This window comes from Macrosteles quadrilineatus, unplaced genomic scaffold (genome assembly GCF_028750875.1).
Source record: "Macrosteles quadrilineatus isolate MER2022 unplaced genomic scaffold, UCM_ALF_1.0 Scaffold_7__1_contigs__length_78375512, whole genome shotgun sequence".
In the NCBI taxonomy this organism is placed as follows: Eukaryota; Metazoa; Arthropoda; class Insecta; order Hemiptera; family Cicadellidae; genus Macrosteles; species Macrosteles quadrilineatus.
The window spans coordinates 57,149,710-57,172,134 of record NW_026542600.1 but is presented as its reverse complement, the minus strand read 5'-3'; the positions used below and the strand labels follow the sequence as shown (position 1 = coordinate 57,172,134).

At 34.1% G+C, this 22,425-nt stretch overlaps 1 protein-coding gene across 1 annotated transcript in view; it reads right to left on the bottom strand.

The window, feature by feature from the left end:
* Window positions 1-362: 362 nt before the first annotated feature.
* Window positions 363-22,425, bottom strand: part of LOC128997739 (histidine decarboxylase) — a 43,905-nt gene continuing 21,842 nt past the window's right edge. The window contains exons 5-15 of the mRNA XM_054423389.1: window positions 21,121-21,243; window positions 15,212-15,346; window positions 14,612-14,755; window positions 9,127-9,193; window positions 8,289-8,451; window positions 7,183-7,253; window positions 6,337-6,356; window positions 5,122-5,220; window positions 4,224-4,407; window positions 3,152-3,308; window positions 363-519 (exon numbers count right to left, since the gene is read on the bottom strand). Of these exons, the coding sequence (XP_054279364.1) occupies window positions 381-519; window positions 3,152-3,308; window positions 4,224-4,407; window positions 5,122-5,220; window positions 6,337-6,356; window positions 7,183-7,253; window positions 8,289-8,451; window positions 9,127-9,193; window positions 14,612-14,755; window positions 15,212-15,346; window positions 21,121-21,243 (1,302 nt within the window). The 3' untranslated portion in view covers window positions 363-380. The remainder of the gene's footprint in view (window positions 520-3,151; window positions 3,309-4,223; window positions 4,408-5,121; window positions 5,221-6,336; window positions 6,357-7,182; window positions 7,254-8,288; window positions 8,452-9,126; window positions 9,194-14,611; window positions 14,756-15,211; window positions 15,347-21,120; window positions 21,244-22,425) is intronic.

The following is a 22,425-nucleotide window of genomic DNA, read 5'->3' as shown; positions in this document are numbered from 1 at the left end:
TGAGGTATGCTGTTAGTTAAACCTATCCACCACAAAATCCTCATTTTTAGTTTTGTTTTTTTGTTTGAATTCGTTCATTTATCTCCACAACTAGTGCTGCTTACGGTATAGTGATATAATTTTATTCTATCCATTAACTAATTGTTTGCTGGTTATAACAGGAAACACAATTCCTGATACCTACAAAAAAGTGAGATAAAATTAGAACCTGTAAGAGAAAATCGAATACCTTTCAAAATTAAAGCCACATAATTGAAAATAACTTGTTGAATAGTGTTTTGAAAACCAAATAAACTTTATCAAACAGTTATTTAGATTCCTAATGATACATACAATAAATAACATACTAAACTCACCAGGGCTGTCCTTTGCTTGAAGGCTCAGAAGCTTATTAAAAGGAGAAGCTGGGCATCACCAAAGTCAAAAATAGCAGCAAAGCTTCCATTAACAATCTTTGGAGACATTGGTGAATTGGCAAGAAGCAAGCTTGACCCAAAATCTGCATTTTTTACTCGAGTTCTGAAACAAACATATATTGTAATATAAACATGAATTAAGAAAAGGTTGAGAATAAGTGGTGGTTTCTGAAAGGGTAATAAGATTCAAAAAATGTATTTCTTAGTTGTAGTTTTATAATAACCAGTACAGTTATAGTTTTGTATTTTTAATTTTATACCTAATTCTTGGTCCTGTTGATTTTTAAAGGCAATTTAACAAGTTTGTAGAAAGGATTTAGAGTTTCAATTTATTATTGTACAGATAACATTGAAAACCACACATCTCCTTAACATATTAAAGAATGCCTGAAATATCCATTATCTATCAGTAAATTAACAATTTTTCATACAAAGTATGTAAAATAATCAAGCAAGTAGAATCTGAAATTGAGAGAAATTAATTTTTATTTCATCATCAGTAAGTAGGCCTATAGACTTTGGGCTTATCACTAAAGTAGCCAAAGAAAATGTTATTACTTATTCTTATTTATAATTACATATAACATAAAAGCGTAAACACAGCGGTTTCATGATACATTTGTTAAGAGTTTGTTTCCATAAATCACAACTACACACACTGACACAGTAAAGAAAAGTTGGGTCAACTGTTTTCTTTTTTTTAACTTTTCGTTTTCATAAAACATGGAAAGTAATTATTATCGAGATTTGTTAGAATCTTGCTTTTGGCATTCTTGAGACCGATATTTGCGAATATTTTTTTCTCTGTATCTTCACCTTTCTTAGTTGGTATACGGTATTGAATATTTTTGCCTCTGAAAGCACTGCTCCCAAAAAAATGTGATGCGAGGCACTGCTGCAAAAGAATGTGCACTACTTACCTTATCTTTCAGATGCGGGCCGAAGCTACAAAGCACTTCATCTGAATTCATTGAATTATTGCGCACCCCAACAGTTCCTCTTCAGGTAGATCCTCTTACTAGGTTACCAAGAATTAATTGTCCTTCTTACCTCACAGAGCTCCTCAGTCCTCACAGTCAAATATCAGTGCTGTTTCCGCTGACCTACTGCATTTCCTACATAATGGTGCATCATCATACAAACTCATACGTATCAGATGTTTTATAAAATGACCGTTTATGGTATTTAGTTCCACTGTTTTTCAAACTCATCGCGTATCCAGCCTAAGAATGTCCCACGCAACCCGCTTTGAAGGTGTGTCAAGCTTAATCTTAGTACTCCACCGAGTACTAACTCTAAAAAATTACTCTTAGAAGGGGCACTTCAGTCCATCGTCTTTGGTGTGATTCAGCGGCCCATGACGCAATGGGAGTGGACATATACTTCGTGAGATGCAAAGAAAGTTTGTGGAGTTGCCGCTGAAGCAATATTTGCCAGATTGTCAATAGCTTCCTTACCTTCAATGCCTGAGTATTAAAGAACCCAACAAAGCGTAAAGATCATTCCTCTATCCATAGTTGTGACACAGAGGCATGACAGTCCCATACAAGCTTAGAGTTAGATTTGTATGTGTTAAGGGCTTATAAAGTTCTCAAGGCACAACTCCAAAAGGTAGTGGTCCAAATAGTGCTGCTCGCCGATCTCAACATTTGATTATCAAGACAAAAAAATATATATTTTTTGGTCTGCTCCAAAAAAAAAAAAAAACGTGTCGCTCAGGCACTGTTCCAAAATAATTTTATGGCCAGGCACTACTCCAATAATGTGCTTTAGAGCAGTACCTTTTGGATTAATGCCCTTGGGAGCAGAGTTTGTTTCTCATTATAGTTACATTGAAAGCGTAGACAGCTAAATGAGTTGTTAGAAGAGTTAATAGAACACGGCTTAGCCAAGCAAATAAGCTACTGTGTAGCTGCTGTTATTTTATATTACAGCTCAGCATAGCGGTCGATACGACTCACCGCGATTTCCGCTGCAACTCGTAACCATATCCGAAACAATATTCTCCGCAGTCTGCGGAGAACTGAAACATATATTGGTACAACGATACTGACAACGTAGCACGAAAAACACTATACATGACACGATTTGTATCATAAAACCGCTGTAGCATGTTTATCACAACAAATCTTAGTGTAAATGATCACGAAGGGTAGGAGTGGTGAAAGTTAGTTACATGGGTCGAGTGCAAGTTGAAAAGTAAGAGAGCACAGTAGTCTCATTTCAACTTTCAGTTTAAACTCACAGATGAGTTAAGTGCAATACACAGGTGGAGAACGAGTAGAATGGATGTTTAGAACTTTCAGTGATTCACTGAGGAGTGATTGATAAAGGATGGTTTGTGCAGTTTAAGTACAAGAGCTAGTTTAAAAGTGAGTTAGTGAAATACTCGTATATAGCTGGAGTGAGTAGAGGATGTCAGTGGTTTACTTAGGAGTGGAAAAGGTTGGTTGTTAAGTAGATTGACAGAGCGAGATGAAAGAAGTGACTTACTGAACAGTACTTGTATTTCTACTTGTAGTATAAATGCACGGGAGAGATGAATTAAACGTCAAGAGTCAAGTGAAATACTCAGAGAGCATCTAGCCTGATTGTCTCTGAAAGACGACAACTTGTCCACTTTTCTGCATTCGCCTTCCCCAAGAAGTGGATCTCTTTGTATCTTGAAGCAGTAAATGATTTAGCATTATCTCTTTTACTCAGCTCTTTTGAACCAGACTTGCGTATTATTGTACATACCTCCGAGTGGCACCCTCTGTCTTGCAGCCCCTGTGATGTCTGAGCTCTCGTAGATTATCTCTGTGGCCGTTGTCTTGATCTCAGCCCAGTCTCTTGTGATGTCGTCCAAGGTTGTGCGAGAAGACGTAACTGTGAACCTGATTACATACTTTCCTGAAATCACAAACACCGTTGTGTCAAACATACAGGAAATGTTGAAAGTCCATAGAGTTTTAAGTTGAATCAAGATGAATTTTTTCTAACATTGGTCTCTTTTACCTAACATACATACCAAGTTTCGTAAAGATCGGTTGAAAACATTCAATGATAAAAATTGTTATGTAAAAAATACAAAATGGCGGATATCTGGTTAACGAAGCGATTTTGAGAAAAATGTTATTCTTGATTTTCTCTTTATTTTGACCCAAGGAATCACTACATAAATTATGTCCCCACATTTTTTGAACACCTTGTATAATAACTGTTTGTGTCAACAATAAAGTAGCAATAATGTTTGTTCCAACTCTGATTAAATAACTATAACAAATATACCCTGTAATTTGAATAACTCTATAAAATCTGATTCAACATTAAGACACTATTATGATCTTTACTTATAAGTTTTTATTTTTAAATGCAACAAGAGTTGGTTTGTTCTTATCAATTGTTTAAGATAATCCGCTCTTTTGACACTGAAAACCTCTCTACTGGCCAAATGTCCAGATCTGTCATCATATAGCCTACGCGTTAACAGTGACTATATAAGGTAGTAAAGTTCAAAGAACTTAAGTCAAAGGTCACTCTGGCTCTCTTGTTAACCAATAGTTATAGTAAATACTAAAACGTAAGTTAAACCATTCACTATGTGTTATCAAACAAAGGTGGTTGACTAGTAGAACCTATACCTAAACCTCAAGTACCTGGACCGTGGGCAAACTAACTTCCCACTACTCCAATAGTACTTCCACTAATACATCACAAACTGTCAGCATCACATACATCATCCTCTTAGCTGAATAATTTGAACCCAATCCAACAACAAATACAATTGTACCTTTTGGTATTGAAAACCTCTCGAACTTTGATTACCTTTGAGCGATGCGGGCACGCAGTGGATGTTACCGCGGGAGTTGATGCGCTTGAGGAGGCGCTCCGTGAGGATGTTGTCTCCTCGGATACGCAGCACGACCATGCCAAGATGTCTGGCAAAGGGAATCTCAAACCTGGGGTCTCCTAGGACCAGTGCCTCGAAGTTTTGAGCCAAGCGAACTCCCTGTGTAGATTTTTATTGTTAAAAACATTTGGATAGTCTTTGTCAATTTACCACCATAATATGATTATAAGCTATTAGGTTTAACGTTTGATTCTAAAAATAGAACCATCAACTCCTTTATCTGAGTGGAAGCTGAGTGGTTTTAATGCCCACATAGTAATCAGGTCGACAGTTTGATCATGAAAAAAATCAGTAGCTTTAGTTAGTTCAAAACTGGACCCAGCTGACCTTGATTTTGATTATCAGGTTTTAATAAATGGTCCTGGCTGAGGAACCAACTGATCTAAGTCAGTAACAAAGCTATCATCTCATCCATTAACCATTTGTTACTCTCTGTCTTAAAATATGCACTTAGGTCCACATGTGCCCACCTAAACAAACCACCTTAACCTTCTCTCATTCAAGAAGAAAACAGTTGGATGAATCAATCACAGAGTCTACTACAGTATAAAACTCAATTTTTTTTCTTAATGGGTATATTAATTTCCAGCTGAGACAGTTGATGTGACATAAAATAGCTGCAGCAAACAATAAGCCGTCCTATTAGTTTGGCTTTATTAAAAATTGTTGGCGTATCAACAAAAATCAGTAATTCACATCAACTCCATCGGTGGCTCTCAATTATACCACGTCCATTTTTATCATAAAACTGGCAACAAATTTAATATGTGGATGGAACACCTAGTTCTATCTATGGTTAAAGCTACAACATACCTCTCTAATGTGAGCTTGTAGACCTTTGATGCCAAATCTTCTGATGACAAACCAGAGTTTCAAGGCACGAAAACGTTTACTGAGTCCTATCTGCCAGTGCTACAAATCAAATTGCATGTTTGAACTCTTCAAATAAATTGGAAAAGTTTGGTTTTTGTATAAATGAATATTTTTTTCTATCAAAAGTGTCATTGATGTATACCTACTTTTTCACCCATCTGTATACCTCTCTATATCATGGATATACAAATTACAATGTGACTAGAAGGTTATTAAGGAACTATTTAGAAATGTTATTACTACACGGCTATAATCGTTGGCCTTTCTTAAAGTTACAGTAAGCTCTCATTAATTCAGACACCATTGATGCAGATTTTTAATCCGAACAACCACTTAACAAGTGTCTTACGTAGTAAAGAATTACAGTTATTTTCAATAATCCTCTTTTGTATCGAGCGTGGAGGTAACTAATTCTATTAGGTACTTTATAAATAAATGTTTAAATATCGTAAAAAGTAATAATATTTGTTGAAACCCCTATATGGAGTGGTTTAATACACTTAAAACTAGTCCCAATCGTTTTAAAATAACTAAAACCATCGAAAAACTACACCTCACTCGACCTTAAACATAAAAACAAAATTATTCCGGAATTGCCCCCCTCGGAACAAATAGGGCCCCAAAAAGAGCCTTAGGACCAAAAGTTCAAAAGGTCCAAGGGCCAAAAGTTTGGGAACTCGTCGGATCTTCATTTCTTATATTATTAGTAACTCACAGGTGAAATTTCATGAATGTACAGATTTTGTTGTTAAAAGTTGCAAAAGTTAAACCTTTAATTTTTTTTTTTTTTTTTTTTTTTGTAATTTTAGAGAGTACTTCTGACTCCTAGAGACTAAAATATACCATTTTTTTATCAAATGTAAATTTGATATATAGCATTGTGTGGAAGAGTTCTTTTATAGTCTTCAATTATTGTCACATGAATGTTTAGTAATTTAATTAGTTATAAATACTAGATCTTAACTAAATGACTGGTAAATATGCCATAAGTAATGGGAGCTAGATATAACGATGAGCGAATATGTTTTGGTTTGTGGGCTTAGGATATTTTTGGATTGTAAATAAGATATGCACGATTTTTTAACATTTATGTCAAATTGTGTTTTTCTTGAATTAATAATGTGATTTGATGGTTTAAAAATTATGTTTACTTACCATATAGTCAATAGCTAGACCTGAAAAAATTTAAATACTTTACATTCACTATTATCATGCCAAACAATATAGTACTCAATTTATTAAAAATGAATATTCTTACTAAAAACAAATAACAAAGTTGCTTCAATGTTTATGCACTAAATGTAAGACAGTTCAGTAATACATTCAAATTTAACTTTACAACAGACACAGTTATTTATGAAATTTAGTTTTTAATTTGGTATATTGTATACTAGACAAACAAGTTCAAGTAAAAAAAAAACTCTATAAAAAACAGATGCAAACTCTAAAATGAGGAGTAGTACTGCAATGAGATATTAATGCAAAACACACATGCACAAAATCATTTATGAAATGTTGAATATGAAAACAAGATAAGAAAACAATTGATCTTTAATGAAGATTTATTTGTGCACTTACTAAAAGAATCATCCTCAAAATGTATTAAGCCCAATACATTCTTATAAGCCAAGCACTGTTTTAATTTAAGAATTAATAAGTTTCACTATAAATAATAAGAATACAAAATTAGGAAAGAGGCAACAATTTAAATAATTCATCTGAGTCTAAGCTATGAGTTTTATATTTATGTATTTTTAACGTAAGCTATTTATCATTTGTAATGAACACACCACATAAACACATTATGATTATACAAAACCAATTATTGTTAAAAAAAATTGAATTAATTAGGGTGTTGAGTTGATTTTTAAGTTCTATAAATATTATAAGAGCAGCGGTACTCAATATTGTTTACACGTATATTGTAATGTCACCTTGCTGTCTTCAGGGATATGGGAAGCTGAAGTTTTAAGAACATAAGGTCAAGGGAATAGTAATTACCTGAATTCTCATGCTGGAGGTACAGTGGCTCCACATTGAAGGTTCTGTGAAGAGCTCCACTGTTTTTAACCCTATAAATAAAGATTTACCTTAATACACTTTTGTACTAGTAACGTTCTTAATCTTCAAACAAATCAGAACAAAATTAGAAGAATAACTGCATCTTGTTGTTTTAGATTGCCATTGTTACTGATAATTTACTCTTGTTACTGTTGAACAATCTTTGTCCTAGTCTCTAAAATAAAAATAAAACTTAATTAACTAACTTCAGAATTAAATAAGAAATTATCCCCCCCCCCCAGAGCTATACAAATCCCAAACTACAGGGCACAGTCCTACAACTTTTCCTGGACAATTGCTTGATTTCTTCGCCTGTAATTCATGTAAGGCAGTGCTCCTAAGGCTCTTCGCCTTGGGTAAAACTCTTTCGTTAAGCCTTTTTCTTGGAGGATTCATAATTGTTAAATCTATATACATACTTATGATTATTTATATTTTTTATCATTAGACACATTTTTATATCGTTTTACGGATTATGGTGGTTGATTATAAAAGCATATAATGTTAGTATTATAAAAAAAAAATACTTTTGCAATTAATATGGGGTCATTTTTTATTTTCAAAACACAATATCAATAAAATACTTCTAATAAATCTCTATATTGAAATTTGTGAAATATTGAATGAAAGTTGTGAAATAATGCTCTTTAATTCACCTAAACAAATAATGGATAGCCTCAAGCTAATCACTTTGTAGTCTCAAATAAGGTCTGAAGATTGACCTATTTGAGAACCCAATTGAGAGGTCTAGGAAGTAGGGACCTTTTTTGGGGAATATCTTCTCATTGGCCATAAAGATATAGCTTGAAGGAATAGAAATGTATCCATGCCTCCCTAATGGTGGGTCCAAAGATTAGGGATCCTTTTCACCTCAATAAGAATCCATGAGCTTTAGAACACATGCTAGAACTCATATGGTGCACTTTAAATGGGGTAGGTAGAGTATTCTATTCAAATCTTTTATTCCCATTTCAATATAATTTTGAATGTTCAAAAGAAGACAAATATAAAGTTAGACGTTTAAAGATATCTTGCAAGATAGTTACCACATTGCGGTGCAATCGAAATGGACCATAAGCCACTTGCTGGGGTTGAAGGCTATGGAGTCCGCGTAGTTGATGCCACTAAGCCACTTCCGAAACTCCGGACAAATAAAAGCGCTGCCAGCATAAGCAGCATCCACATGTAGCCAGAGTCCTTCCTCTTTGCCTAAAACATCAAACTTTATCATTGTCTGAATATGTTCCTCGGATGAAAACCCTGACATTGCCAGCTTAAACAGCATCTAATTAGCCTCTCATTCTCCTTCTTGAATGAATCATCATACTGTACTTCAGCATCAGTGGCGGTTCTAGGACCTTTTCAAAAAAGGAGGGGTCCTGGGATTGGTATTATTTTAAAGGTGACTTTCTAAAGTCAATTTCAACGTCTGAAAATGAGTCTAAATAATTTCCGTTACGTTTTTATGACAAAATGTATGTTTAAATTTATCTTTCCAGGGTCCAATGGGGAGGAGCGGCTTTAGCCCCTGTATTCTCCTTGTTCGAAACCACCATTGTGTTGATTAGATCATCTGTAAATGTTGAAATCTGTACAAAACTTCAACGATGATGACTCACTTCTTTTTAGGCATAACAATAGCTGTAGTCTTGTCAAAAAAAAAAAATGTTCACAGTTAAATGTTTAATCTAATACACAATTGTTTAGTATGCATGTAGTTACAATGTTAGCATTAAAAAGTTTTTTGGAACAAAACATTTGATATATTAGTACAGCTAATTATAGAAAACAAATACTATATCTATAAACAAAAATATAACACTGATAGAGCGAGACAAATATTTTTTATAACATCATTCAAATAATTTGTCAATTGAAACTCACATATTGGTCCAACCTCTTCAAGATTGTCGAAAGAGCAGGCACCAGTAGAGCCCAATGTAGCACACAGCTGTAACATATATAAGAATCAGAATCAGAATATCTTCATTTCAAATGTGGAATAGGAATTGTCAAGTATGATAAATCTAAGCACTAATCCTAAATAAACATTATTTGTGAATTGTCTACCACGAACCACAATTCTGCATACACATATGTCCACTGACAATAGTATTCACCAAGGATTGACCCCCTTCCTACATAAACCTTACCACAGAACGTGATGTATACTTGGCGGGGGCGTTTATTTTCTTTCAAAATGACTTTAACATTATGAACAGACTAGGGATGGAAACCAGTTAGAATAACAGTGAATGAAGTAATGAATACGACAGTCTCTGATTTGAGCTGCTTGGTTGAGAGGGGAGCTTGATGGAGTAAATTACGGACAATCCTCGTCTATAGAGTTGTTTAGTTCATAACAGTTACGAAACACGGAGTATTAAAACTATGAAACAGTTATTGCAGGGTGTGCACTCCTATATCATCTTAGTAGCGTAGCTCCTAGTATTTCCATGATGACACAAAACATGGAGTAAAACACCAGAACTCAGGTCCTTAAGATGGGATAAATTGTGCGAGCCCCGGTTTAAGCCTCGCAAAAGTTTGTTATGACATACCATTTTCACAGATAAATTTTGTACTTATTGTTTTTTAGTTCTTTTGTTAAAATTAAGAACAGGTTAAGTTTTCATATCAGCTAGTTTCGACAATCGTCTAAATCGTAATTTTAAATAAGCAATAACCTGCTTGCATATTATGAGGTTAAAATGTTTGGAACAAATGTATTAATATTTTCAAAACAGAAACACAGTTTATGAAACAAGCTAGACTACGTACTTTTCCATCAAACGATTCAAAGTTAGTGCAATTTTATTGACCATTACAGGTTTGATAGTCCATCTTCAAGTCTATAAAATACATTTACACACGCATTACTGGTTTGACAAATGTTATACAATCGTAGCATTAAAATTGTTTCATGCAGCGCAGAATTTATTTATTTATAGTATCTACTATATTTTTTAAGTATTTCTTGTAAAATTATTATAAACTTTTAAGTTAATTATGCATATGATCTCCACCTTTCCCTATGCCCAGTTCAAAAAAATATTCTGCAAAGGTTGTTAGTATAAATACTGTTAGAGACATTTTGTTATAATTTTAAAATGTACTGGCTATCTATCATTTTAAGACTTCACAAAATTTGTGTAAAATTTGTTGCTCTGTAGCAGCCTCGATTGTTTAACCCCTTGTAACATATTTTTAACAACTCTAAAAAATGGAAGGTCTGACAAATAGCTTCCAATATTTAAATATTTATTATTGAAGGATATTCTTCAATGTGGTAATATTCGTATTACATAAGAAATACCTCGCCAACATATAGGAGAATGAAATCTTTCAGCAGTTTTTAAAAGACAAAAAGATTGTGGCCGTGGGTGGGGAAGACGTTCTAGGATAATAACCATTAATTGTGTCCTAAGGGAAGAAAAAGCTTCTTAGGGTATTGCCGCAGAAATAATCTCGACGAGCAATGTACTGATTGCCAGCGCAGATGTTGTAGTTTATTTAAACAGCTACTTGTTTCCTTCAAACAGTTCCTTCACGATGAAATGGCATTCAAAACTTAAAAATATTGCCATTGATCTTCTTAACGATTCCCTCGTTGCCTAGTGAATAAAATGTACGAAAACCAAGATGTTAATACCATAACGTGTCAACTTAATTTCATTGTAGGGTTAAAGCTGTAGTTGTTAGTAAACCAGTTATGATATACTACGTTGCTTAAATATATGTAATTTTGTAACTATAATTTCCTATACATTTTATGTTGAACATTTGATACAGTTGATGGCCGTTGTTTATGCATATTTTGCAATTTATGTCTCATAAATTAATTAAATTTTGACGACTTCATAAATAGGCTATACCTCATTTTCCGTGTATATATATATATATATATATATATATATTATAATTCATAAATTTAGTTTGTAAACTTTTAGCTATAAAATTAGTTTTTATATTATTATTGGCTACCTATTGTAATCCGTAAGAATATTTTACTTTTAATAAAAAGTATTTTACTTTTACTTCTATTTTCGTAACAATATATAATATAAATTTTTAAATCTTATGTTATGCGTATGGTGAAAAAATTAACTCTTGTAGTTTGCTTTTTTATGGATATATTTTAATCAAATTTGGCCAATTTATTTATTTTATCATATACTATTGACATTTTATCACAAAAACACTTTTTCCCTTCCTCGTAGCAGCAAGCCTTTTAATAATACTTGTTAAATGTAATGTAATTTAATAGGAACTAAAAAATATGACTTGTTTATGGAAATAGTTTAGTAAAATCCAATATATAAGGAAGTATATTAATAATACAATTTTATATATACATACCCTGAAAACGCACAGTACTTAAACTATTTTAAAAACTCTTGGTTCTTCTTGGGTGTAAGAAATTTCAAAAATAAGGGAAGAACCTTTTAGACAATTTTAATAGTACGTTATAAACTTGCTGCCTAAATCAATGTTTACTTTCTCCCCCTAAACATAGTATTATGAAAAAAGTATTGTTTCGTTAACATTTTCGAGTTTGAGTTTTGGGCGGATCTATCCGTTTTGGGTCCCCTTGAACCAAAATAGTGGTTTTCAAAGTCTATATGCGTGTGCGTGTGGATGTGTGCTAAACTACAGACCACCACACGCATGTTCAAAAGTTATTGCAATCGTATTTTAAAAAATTGCTCGACCGATTTTGATAAAAAATCTAGTATACAGTAGAACCTTGATAGCAAGATTCTTATAGGTATTATAAATAAAAATAAGCCTTGTTATCAAGGGTGACTTTTTATCAAGGGTCTTGTTATCCAAGTCTTACTGTATTATAGTCTTTTTTTGACAAAATAGAAAGTATGTGTGAGATTGCTGATGAATTATAGTTTAAACAATATAATTTGGTGGTACCGTTGCTAGTTCAAGACCAGACTTGTGCACTATAATATCACTGTGATCGCCTTCATTGTCTTCAGATCACCGAACAGTCCAGTGGGTTTATGGCAACAGACAATTTAGGTAATTTAAAAATCAAATGACTGGTACATTTACATTCATGGTACACAACGATAATACCGCGCGCACTTCAGCAAATCTGCAGACAAAGGATATTCCCCTCCACCTGATTGGATTAGCACTAAAATATTACCTTAAATTTGTCAAATGTGTTCAATATTTAAATAACCTTAAATTTAACGAGTACTAACATGGAAGGTAATTAAATGTATTTTTTTATGAAATGCAAATAATGGACATAAAATTTATACATTTTTTAAATTTGATTGAAATATATCTAGGCCTATATACAAGCAAACAACAATAGTTTATTTACTATAGCCTACTTTTAAAAAAACATGGGAATTAAACTGACAAAAACTTTTGGAATTTATCTATAACCATTTACAAAAACACTTCAATATCAATTATTTGCTTTTTGAGGTTGAGTTTGCTCGAGTTATCGGAAACATCTATCTATATAATACGTGAAGCCGTTTTTTGTTAACGCAACTCCTCCCTTATTTGTGGACCAATTTCAACGTTTAAAGTGTCAAAAGATTCGTCTCAATATGTAGTTTTGCAATAAGGTTTTAGATTTTTAAATTCCTTTTCTTAAGGGCGTGAGACCCTCTCAAAGGTCGGGTTTTCCCCATAAGAAATACATAGAACAATTTTAAAAACAAAAAAACATCTGATTAAAAGAAACTCATTAGCTGTTTGGGAGTAAACATTAATGTTTGTAATATTCATTAGGTTAAGACCAAGTTAAACAGTTACCTAATCAGTTTTATTTGGAAGAACAGAAAATGCCTCAAGTTCAAAGATGAAATATTGAAAACGGGAGGATGAGACAATTAATAATAAGATATCTTATGCGTATGAGGAGAGTAGAAAAAGAGAGGCCTGGTCTAACAGATACCCATCCAGATACACATTCACTTGGTGAGATGAATAATATTTGCCTGCTCTGCTATGCAACTTACTTTGTAAGTGATAAAATATACGAAGCACATAGTTTTGTCACGGTGGTATAAAAGTAAACTTGCCTAATGTCAGATGAAATGAATGCATGCAAGAAATGTTTACTTCTGACACTGAAAGATCGAAATATTTCAAAACAATTATTAGAAACTATAATAATGCCTTGACTATGATAAGTTCAAGTAGTAATATTATACCAAATCTTGGTGGACCTTATGTTTTTATTGTTAACTTTTGCATTACTCGTTCTACTTCAATTGAGAAAAACGCAAATGGATTGTTTCACTTCTAGGTTATGTTTCCAGTTCCTCGGACAAACTTATACAAAGTTTTTTGACTTAATTCACCAACACAATCCAGACATTTCAAGTCAAAAATAAGAAGTTTCAAAACTCATTTGCTATTGAAAGTTTTAGTGGCAATATTAGACCAAACATAAGTGAAGGAATTAGTGTTTATGTAGTCAACGATCGAGTAGTTACGGTCAAGTTTATTTTAATGATTCAGGAGAGGCAAATAATATATGTTGTTCAAAAAGAGAAAATGAAAATTGCTATCCAAATCTTATAGCTACAAGAGTTATCCAACCTATTTCGACAAATGAATCCATGATACTTTCAAAACTTGTGGACAGGTATTAAGAGAAACTCCACTGAACAACGTGAGAACGTTCTGATGCGGGGCATATACTGTGACTGACAGACAACACGTTAAAATATGTTAACCAACTTTCAAAGGTGTTGCTGCCTTAGCCTATTCAAAGCAGATTATGGCTGTCCAGCTGGTAACTTGGAGTTTTTTGGGTAAAAAATTGAGCACATGAAATGGTTGATATTGTATCACCCCACTCCCACTTTACAGGATTCTCTACGGAGAAAATTTGTTTTACTAGGGGGATGTCTCAAATCAAAGAAATAAAATGACCTAAACACAGGTTATCAGTAAGGCAATAGTTTTCTTCAATTCTCAAAGCTGGAAAAACTTTTAGCACCATGTTAACTTGAATTGAAGCAGATCGTTCAGCATTCATTAGAAGTTAGTTATCAGTTAAAACTGAGAGCAGAAATAATGTTGGTGAGCCTTGACGACGCAAATACAGATATTTAAAATTAGTTTCAAACAAGTGTTTAAACAACTCTAAGATGTAACTAGAATTACTCGAATTCAAGCGTAACGTTTTCCTCGGCGTTATGTTTCATACTATGCGGCTCATTGAGCCGCACGGGTTTTCTAGTGTATAACTAATTTATGAATTTAGGCGGATGGTGATTTTAGGCTCTGGGGACATAAAAACGAAAAAGTAAACCGATTTGGGTCTATTTTTTAAACCTACGGTAATATCTTATCTCTAACAAAATAACTGACAATAACTTACGAAGAACGGCACAAGTCCCTTTTCTCGGTCCCTGGCGATGGCTTCCCTGAGTCGGTCCCCTCTAAGGCTGAGGTTTTCATCGCTCTCTATGTATCTCATCTTGACAAGGCCTATCAGACCAGCTTTCTCCACCGATGAGTGAGCCTAAACCAAAATTTTTTTTATTCTGTCTCTTTTGGCTAACACATTGTTACCAGCCGTCACACTCATCTGTTTGAGGGACCTTGTGTGACTTGGTAGTGAATGTGTTTATATAGGTTAGTTATCTGAAACGGCCTTCAATCCTAGTGGAAATTTTTACCAACATTTTTATTGCAAAACTAAACGACAGGATATATGGTGGAGGATGTCTGACTTAGGAAAGTGTCTACAGGTTAACATAATCCATCTTTTGTTGGAAATGCATTCATTATATATCCCAGTGAATATAAAACAAACAAATTCGAATTCTTGTTTATTAAAATAGTTAACTGGTTTTTGAAAGTGACATTTTGACTCCTTCAGTTGTGAAAACCAATTAATTCTCCCACTTATGTTGAGAGTAGCTACTACAATTAACTTATCAACTTATTTCGACCGTAGTTGCCCTAATTGATGTACCTGGTCGGAGCAGTAAGCAACCAAGCGACTGTTGATTTCCGCGTCTTCAAGCCCTTGGTCGACCTCCTTGTACCTCTGGATGACCGTGGTCCGACCAGCCAGTAGTGATATAAACGTGGCTTCACTCGCTGTAGTCTGCAAACAGAAACACACATTAGGCATCTTCTACGATCTACAGGGTTGAATTACCCCGACCGCAAACCTACAGGCTAGGTCATCAGACATTTTTAAATGTGCTGTTTTTTTAATTTTCTCCGCAACCTTTAATCATTCAACAACGCTTCAATATACACAATAAATCATTTTTATTTAAGCGCTACACGAGGAAAGCTATGCATGTCCATGTTTTAAAGGTAAAAATAAAATAAAACAAATTTTGAAAAACATCAAAACCTCTTAACATCCTGTTTCCATTACAGAATCTTGCTGGTTCATGAACTCATTTATGTTTATTCCGTTCAACACATTTTCTTAAATTTCATCAAAAACTGTTTAAAGAATATTGTTTCTGACCTCTGGGGACATCAAAATGTAAATGTAAATTGGTCCCGGGTCTAGGTCTTACCTTGCACGTACCATACCTACAGTAATAACTACTTCCCTATAGGGAAATCTACTAAAATGTGTGCAAAGTATTTCAAATGAATTATGTTAAGGAATTTGAGATTCACAAAATGTTGACTTATTCGTTTTTAACAGCCGTCTCAACATAGGGACGTTTCCCTGTCAAACACATTTGAGAAGAGATATACTTTTACTCGTTAAAAAGAACAAGGACTTTATTCAACAGTGTACTTATTTGTTACTGTACATAAGAGCAGCATTTTTATAACATAGTAAACTTCCAGATTATCACAGTAGTAAGCAGTGTTTACTTGATTTTCTCCAAAAGGTTTGATTGAATAATATATCTCTATGTATTTGCAAATACTCGTAAAATTTGTAGCTTTTATTCATAGCTTAAACCTTTGCCAAAGTTATTATATGAATTCTGAAATCTTGTAAGCCTATTATAACAACTATTAACAGACTTAATGATCTCAATATTTTACCTATGTAAGCTACACTTCGATTCAAAAGACAAATTCATAACATGAATAATAATTACATAATGCATGATACTACGTAATAACTGGAAAATATTTACATTCTTTTTTTACACTTTCCTTATTGTTTAACACATCACATTATACTATTGTAAATTTAACAACACAAATTCTTAACGGCGATCATTATAAAACTTCAATAGATGTGATTGATAACGTTGACGAAATTTTCTTGTTCATTACGTTATTAACGATCACTATGAACTAACTGTTCTTTTACAATTCTTTTTGGTAAATAAATATTGTATTGATAATCATAAACTTCGATTTATCACACTATATACATAAATAATTATGATTGGGGATTTCTTTTAATTATACTGATTCATTTTTATAAATATACTCATTATATCAATAGCCTAGTTCAGCTTTGCAGTTGAGAACTAGGTAATACTAACAAGACTGAAACAGATAAAAGATTAATACAAACAATTTGTATTTTTGTAAATAAATAACGGAAAGTAAAAAAAAAAGAAACGTCTTATAAAACTTAAAACATATATTTACGCTTATATTGTTACTCACAAGACTAAATATAACTAGTGTATATGTGTATGCGGATGTGTATATATATGAAAGATGGTAAGTGGTGATCGATTTCGATTGGACACTCCAATCATCATCAGACCCAATAGGCGAATGTAGATAAATAACCACTTACCATCTTTTTTTTGTATAGGGTGAGTTTCTACTAAGTGCGTTAATTTTTACCAGTTATTCTACTCACTAAAAGGATCAAAAAATGACAAACAATAATTTTCCACCCCCACCCGTTATGCTGTAATGGTCGATTATGTGAATTTTAAAAATTACCTGTAGTAGCTTCACTAAAACAAGCATAGAAATTAAGCCAATACACGTAGAGCATAATAACGTATACCAATGAAAAGAGCGTTAAATTTCCTACAAAACCATTGCAACACCTTTAACATACAACCATATTTTCAACCGTTGTATGTCTCACATAACATAAAAAAAGAAGTTTCAAAATTAATTCTTTACAACTTCAAAGTGGTTTTACAACTATACATACTAATGTGATGTTTTGTCAAATTACGTAAAAAACTTTCCCATTTAATGCCCTTTAAAATTATGTAACCCATAAGGTTATTGCTGTATTAAAAGTTCGAAAAATTAGGTCAAAACCGCGTCAAGGTCAGAGTTTTCGGATTCAAAACATTGAACCAAATGTAATACAGTATCTGTTAATTTCTTTGCTATCTTATAATCAGCTGACATCTGATCAGCTGGGTGTTAAACTTTGTTTACAAAACCATATGATTTCAATTGTTGGCTTGTAAATATTTAAATTATTAACTATTTCATTATTTTATAATTCTATAACAAAAATTCAAAATAAATTTGATAAAAATCGAGGTTAGTACATTTGTACAAATAAACAAAATGAATCCTGTAGAGTCTGGTTTCTGGATTTTTAATCAAAGTAAGTTTTCAAAATGTCCACCATTTTTGCTCTAATACATGTGGTCATAAATATGGTCTTTTCCGAAAGTTTCTCACTGTTGCCTTTAGTTTTAGCTCCTCTTCAAGAAGGTTGGAAGCTTAAGTCCGATTTCTTAGCTCATTCGCTGTTTGAAGTAAATAGTGTTCGGTAATTTTCCTGTTTGAGGTAACCTCAAGCTTAGTAGTCCATTGGAGTCTGGTGACTGTGGTGGCCAAGCAATTGATCCGCCTCTTCCAATCCACATTAGGAAAGTATTTCCAATGTAAATTCGCGTGAAACTGTCCTCGTTCTTGTCCGTGGATCGTCCTCAAACCACCCCAACACATCTGACACAGCTTCTTAAACACATGCACAATCTTGTATCACGTTCCCAACAGAATGATGTTTAGTGCCCATGGAAACTTGTATGGACACTGATGAATATTCGTTCATTTGAAAGTCACCTATTAGGAAACTGACGACTGTATTCACGCCAGATTACAGCCACATTTGAGAACAGAACCCGGAAAATAAAATCATATCAAGACACTTTGTTGGTGAACACCGACATAGCACTAAACAGTTGTAATATTTTCCAAGTATGTTCATGAAATAGTTAATAATATGAATGTTTACAAGCCAACAATTGAAATCAGCTGGTTTTGTAAACAACGTTTAACACCCAGCTGATCAGATGTCAGCTGATTATAAGATAGCAAAGAAATTAACAGATACTGTATTACATTTGGTTCAATGTTTTGATTCCGAAAACTCTGACCTTGACGCGGTTTTGACCTAATTTTTCGAACTTTTAATACAGCAATAACCTTATGGGTTACATAATTTTAAAGGGCATTAAATGGAAAAGGTTTTTTACGTAATTTGAGAAAACATCACATTAGTATGTATAGTTGTAAAACCACTTTGAAGTTGTAAAGAATTAATTTTGAAACTTCTTTTTTTATGTTATGTGAGACATACAACGGTGAAAATATGGTTGTATGTTAAAGGTGGTGCAATGGTTTTGTAGGAAATTTAACGCTCTTTTCATTGGTATAAGTTATTATGCTGTACGTGTATTGGCTTAATTTCTATGCTTGTTTTAGTGAAGCTACTACAGGTAATTTTTAAAATTCACATAATCGACCATTACAGCATAACGGGTGGGGATAGAACATTTTTGTTTGTCATTTTTTGTTCCTTTTGGTGAGTAGAATAACTGGTAAAAATTAACGCACTTAGTAGAAACTCACCCTGTATTTACCGTCTTGTGAGTAACAGTATCAAACGTAAATACAGGGTGTATATAAAGTCCCGCACGGGCTTAATATTTTCTAAACGACAACAGATAAATCAATAAGATTTGGTACATCAACACCACACCTAAAAATCTATTTTTTTAAGGAACTATACATTTTCTTAAAACATGTTGGATTTTCCCACTCCCACCGCCGCGGGACCACATGGCTCATATGCTGTTGTACCTCTCTTATCAAATCCAGGAGTTGATGAAAACATGCGATAGTCATTCTAAAACAAATACAAAACTGCCTTTCGTCTTTTCTTAGATTCAGCATTAGGGTAAGACTCGCTAAATAAATTTCTAGTTTGATAAATTTCATGAACCCAAGTGGACCACTCTCTTCCATCTTCATCTTTTCCTCAGATGTTGCTAACATTTTCCTAAAGCCTCAGAACTTTTTTCTTATGGCCACAGATTCATAACTTGAACTTATAAAACACAATAATATAAACATTCATTAAACACAAACATTCACTAAACATAGGCTGAAAATGCACTCAGGTGACGTTCCGCTTTCTTCTGCCAGCCACTTCGGTGTGGACCACCCCATTCCCGCCACGTACCCTACCGCTGCCGTTGGTTATATCACTCACCCCCTTCCCGCTGTCCGCTCCGGTTTGGGTTGAAGTCCGCTCGGAGCGAGTTGAAGTAAAAAGAAGGAAAGTGTACGGCCCTCCTTGCCAAAGGGAAATGGAGACGTAGCAAAGGAAGCAATGGAATGGTATTCCACTGGAAGCAGGGGTAGACTCAGAAATACATGGAAATGGACATTGATAGAAGAAACTAAATAGTAAGGCAAAGCCTGGGAATTGATCAAGAAGGAGATAATAGCCAACAGGGTCAGGCGGAGAGGAACAGTCGAGGAGGAGTCATTGGGATAAAATCAAGTAAAAAAAACAACACTATCATTAAATGGACCCTTATTTTGGACCCTTATTCACTATTCAGCTAAATTTTTGCTGAATAGTGAATAAGGGTCCAAAATGATAGTAGAATGAAGCGAGACAATTTTGGAGGTTACTAGCCAGAGGGACCTGTTTTTTTTTTTTTTTAGCAAGGCCCATTTATACAAAACTAATGTCATTCATACAAAACCAATTAAGAAAAGCAGGGTCCAGTTTCGAACCATGAACAAGCCACCGACTCAGGATTGGACCAGCAATCTTTTGATTGACAGGCGAGCACTATCACCACTCAGTCACCACAGCTATGCATTACGCAATGTCTGCTCAAACTGCTCTATATATTGGCGAATAATAAGCAGTATAGTTAATGTAAAGCTCAAATTGGGGAAAGAGAAGCTATAATATCGATTTAAGTGCACACATGCCACAATAATTTACTACGTGTGCAAAATATACTAATTTAACTAATTGAGCAACGGAAATTGAAGGATTATAGCATACTAGATAGGACAGGACATTCTTTTTAGCCTGCTTGACCATAGCCTTGCTCGTAACGTTCTCTGTGTGTATGGGCTAAGCTGGGGGCTAAGAGAGGTTAGGATTCAGGAGTGAGGGCCCACGAATATTCAAATATCTGACGAGGCTAGTTTCAAACATCAACATCTAACATCCAAAATACTATGTGAACTTTATGTGTCGACGTGAATTTATGTATTGACGAAGACTCGTATTAATGGATCAGCCAATTTGATATGAATATGAAAATAGATCTTTGACCCAAAACTAGCTGTCCATAGACTACTTATATTAGAAGACTGAAGACGGAAAAATCGTACACGTAACCTATTATATTCTTCATCCAACAACCGTCTAGATGACCTTGTTGAAGTAACGAAGGTGTTCGGGGATGGGACTTACCTGCGGACAATGAATACAAACCCCACAAATGTTAACAAACTATATATAAAACAATGGTAATCCTCCACCATCCTCCACCCACAGCCCAACCACTATTTTACTTTTTTATGAACCCATCTTATAACAGTCTGGTGTTCTGACTCCGTTACTCGCGAAACTTTCAACTTCTTTTAAAGGAGAATGCGATAATTTGTACGATACTTGCATGTGTAAAGTAATTTACAGGAACCTACCTGTATAACACCTCCTCCCTTGCTATCACTCCTTGTGTGTAGAAACTCCTCTGGAAGACCAATCATCTTTCCTAGCCAGTTCATCACGACCGTCTCTAGTTCTGTGCACGCAGGACTGGAAGCCTAAAAGAATCATATAGAAAGATATAAAATTCTGGTTTGAAAATTTGTGAACAAATTGAAATGGGAATTGAAATGAAACCTAACTTAAGGTACTTAAAAAGATTATTATAATAACATGTTTAAATGCATTAAAGTGTTCTCTTTCCAGTATCTTAGTGGTTTGGTGTTGACTTAAATTAATGTTGACCATGTGCTAATAGATGCTCATAAATTACTAGATATATATTTTCAACTAGCTATATAGGTGTATGTCTAGTTTGTCAAGTAACAATGGATACTGTCATAAGCAGAGGATATGTGCATTGGTATGAGTAGGACTTCCACGGCCTCGCCTGATAAAACAATTGCGAGGCTCAGGGGGAGAACCGTGGGACATAACCAATATTGTGCTGACGATAGCCTCATCAGTCAAGTCTTCGTTACTGACCTGAATATACTTATCCGTAACGAGGCCGAAACGACGGGCGCACATGAAAAGAGCCCAAAAACTCAGGCAGACGCTTGAAAAGCGCCCGGACCTCCAAGGTCCCAACCAGGATGGTGCGAAAAGAGCCCGGTCTCTTTTTAGAACTTTCACAACGGGTCTTCAAAATATAAAGAACAAATAACACAGTTGAATTACATGAAATTATTTACAATATTAAAAGATACACTTTTAAAAGATACATTAATAAAATATATATTATTCAAAGATATTTACATTACTAAGATATAGTCTGTTTACCTAACCTAACCTAACCTAACCTAACCTAACCCAACCTAACCCAACCTAACCTAACCTAACTTAACCTAACCTAACCCAACCAAACACAACACTATTTACTAAAACACTACTATATATACACACACAATTTATAGTCAGCTTCCTCCTCCTCAGGTACCTGTGGAGACCCGGGCTCTTTCCATGCTTAAGATTAGTGAACCTTTTTGGGGATTAAAATTTTGGGCTCTTTCCATGCGCTCCGGAAACGACAGCACAATATTACAGTAGTTACTACAAAGCAGGTGCTTTTTTGAAATCCTGAAGACCGCGATCGTTCGTTGTTACCCGGGGATGCGGAATACTACCCTCCGGATAACCTCCTCCCCCCACCCGGTTGAAACGTGACGTCATGAAATCTGCCAACTAACCAAATATATATATGTATTTTATATATTTCAAAATTCACAAAGATTTAGAAC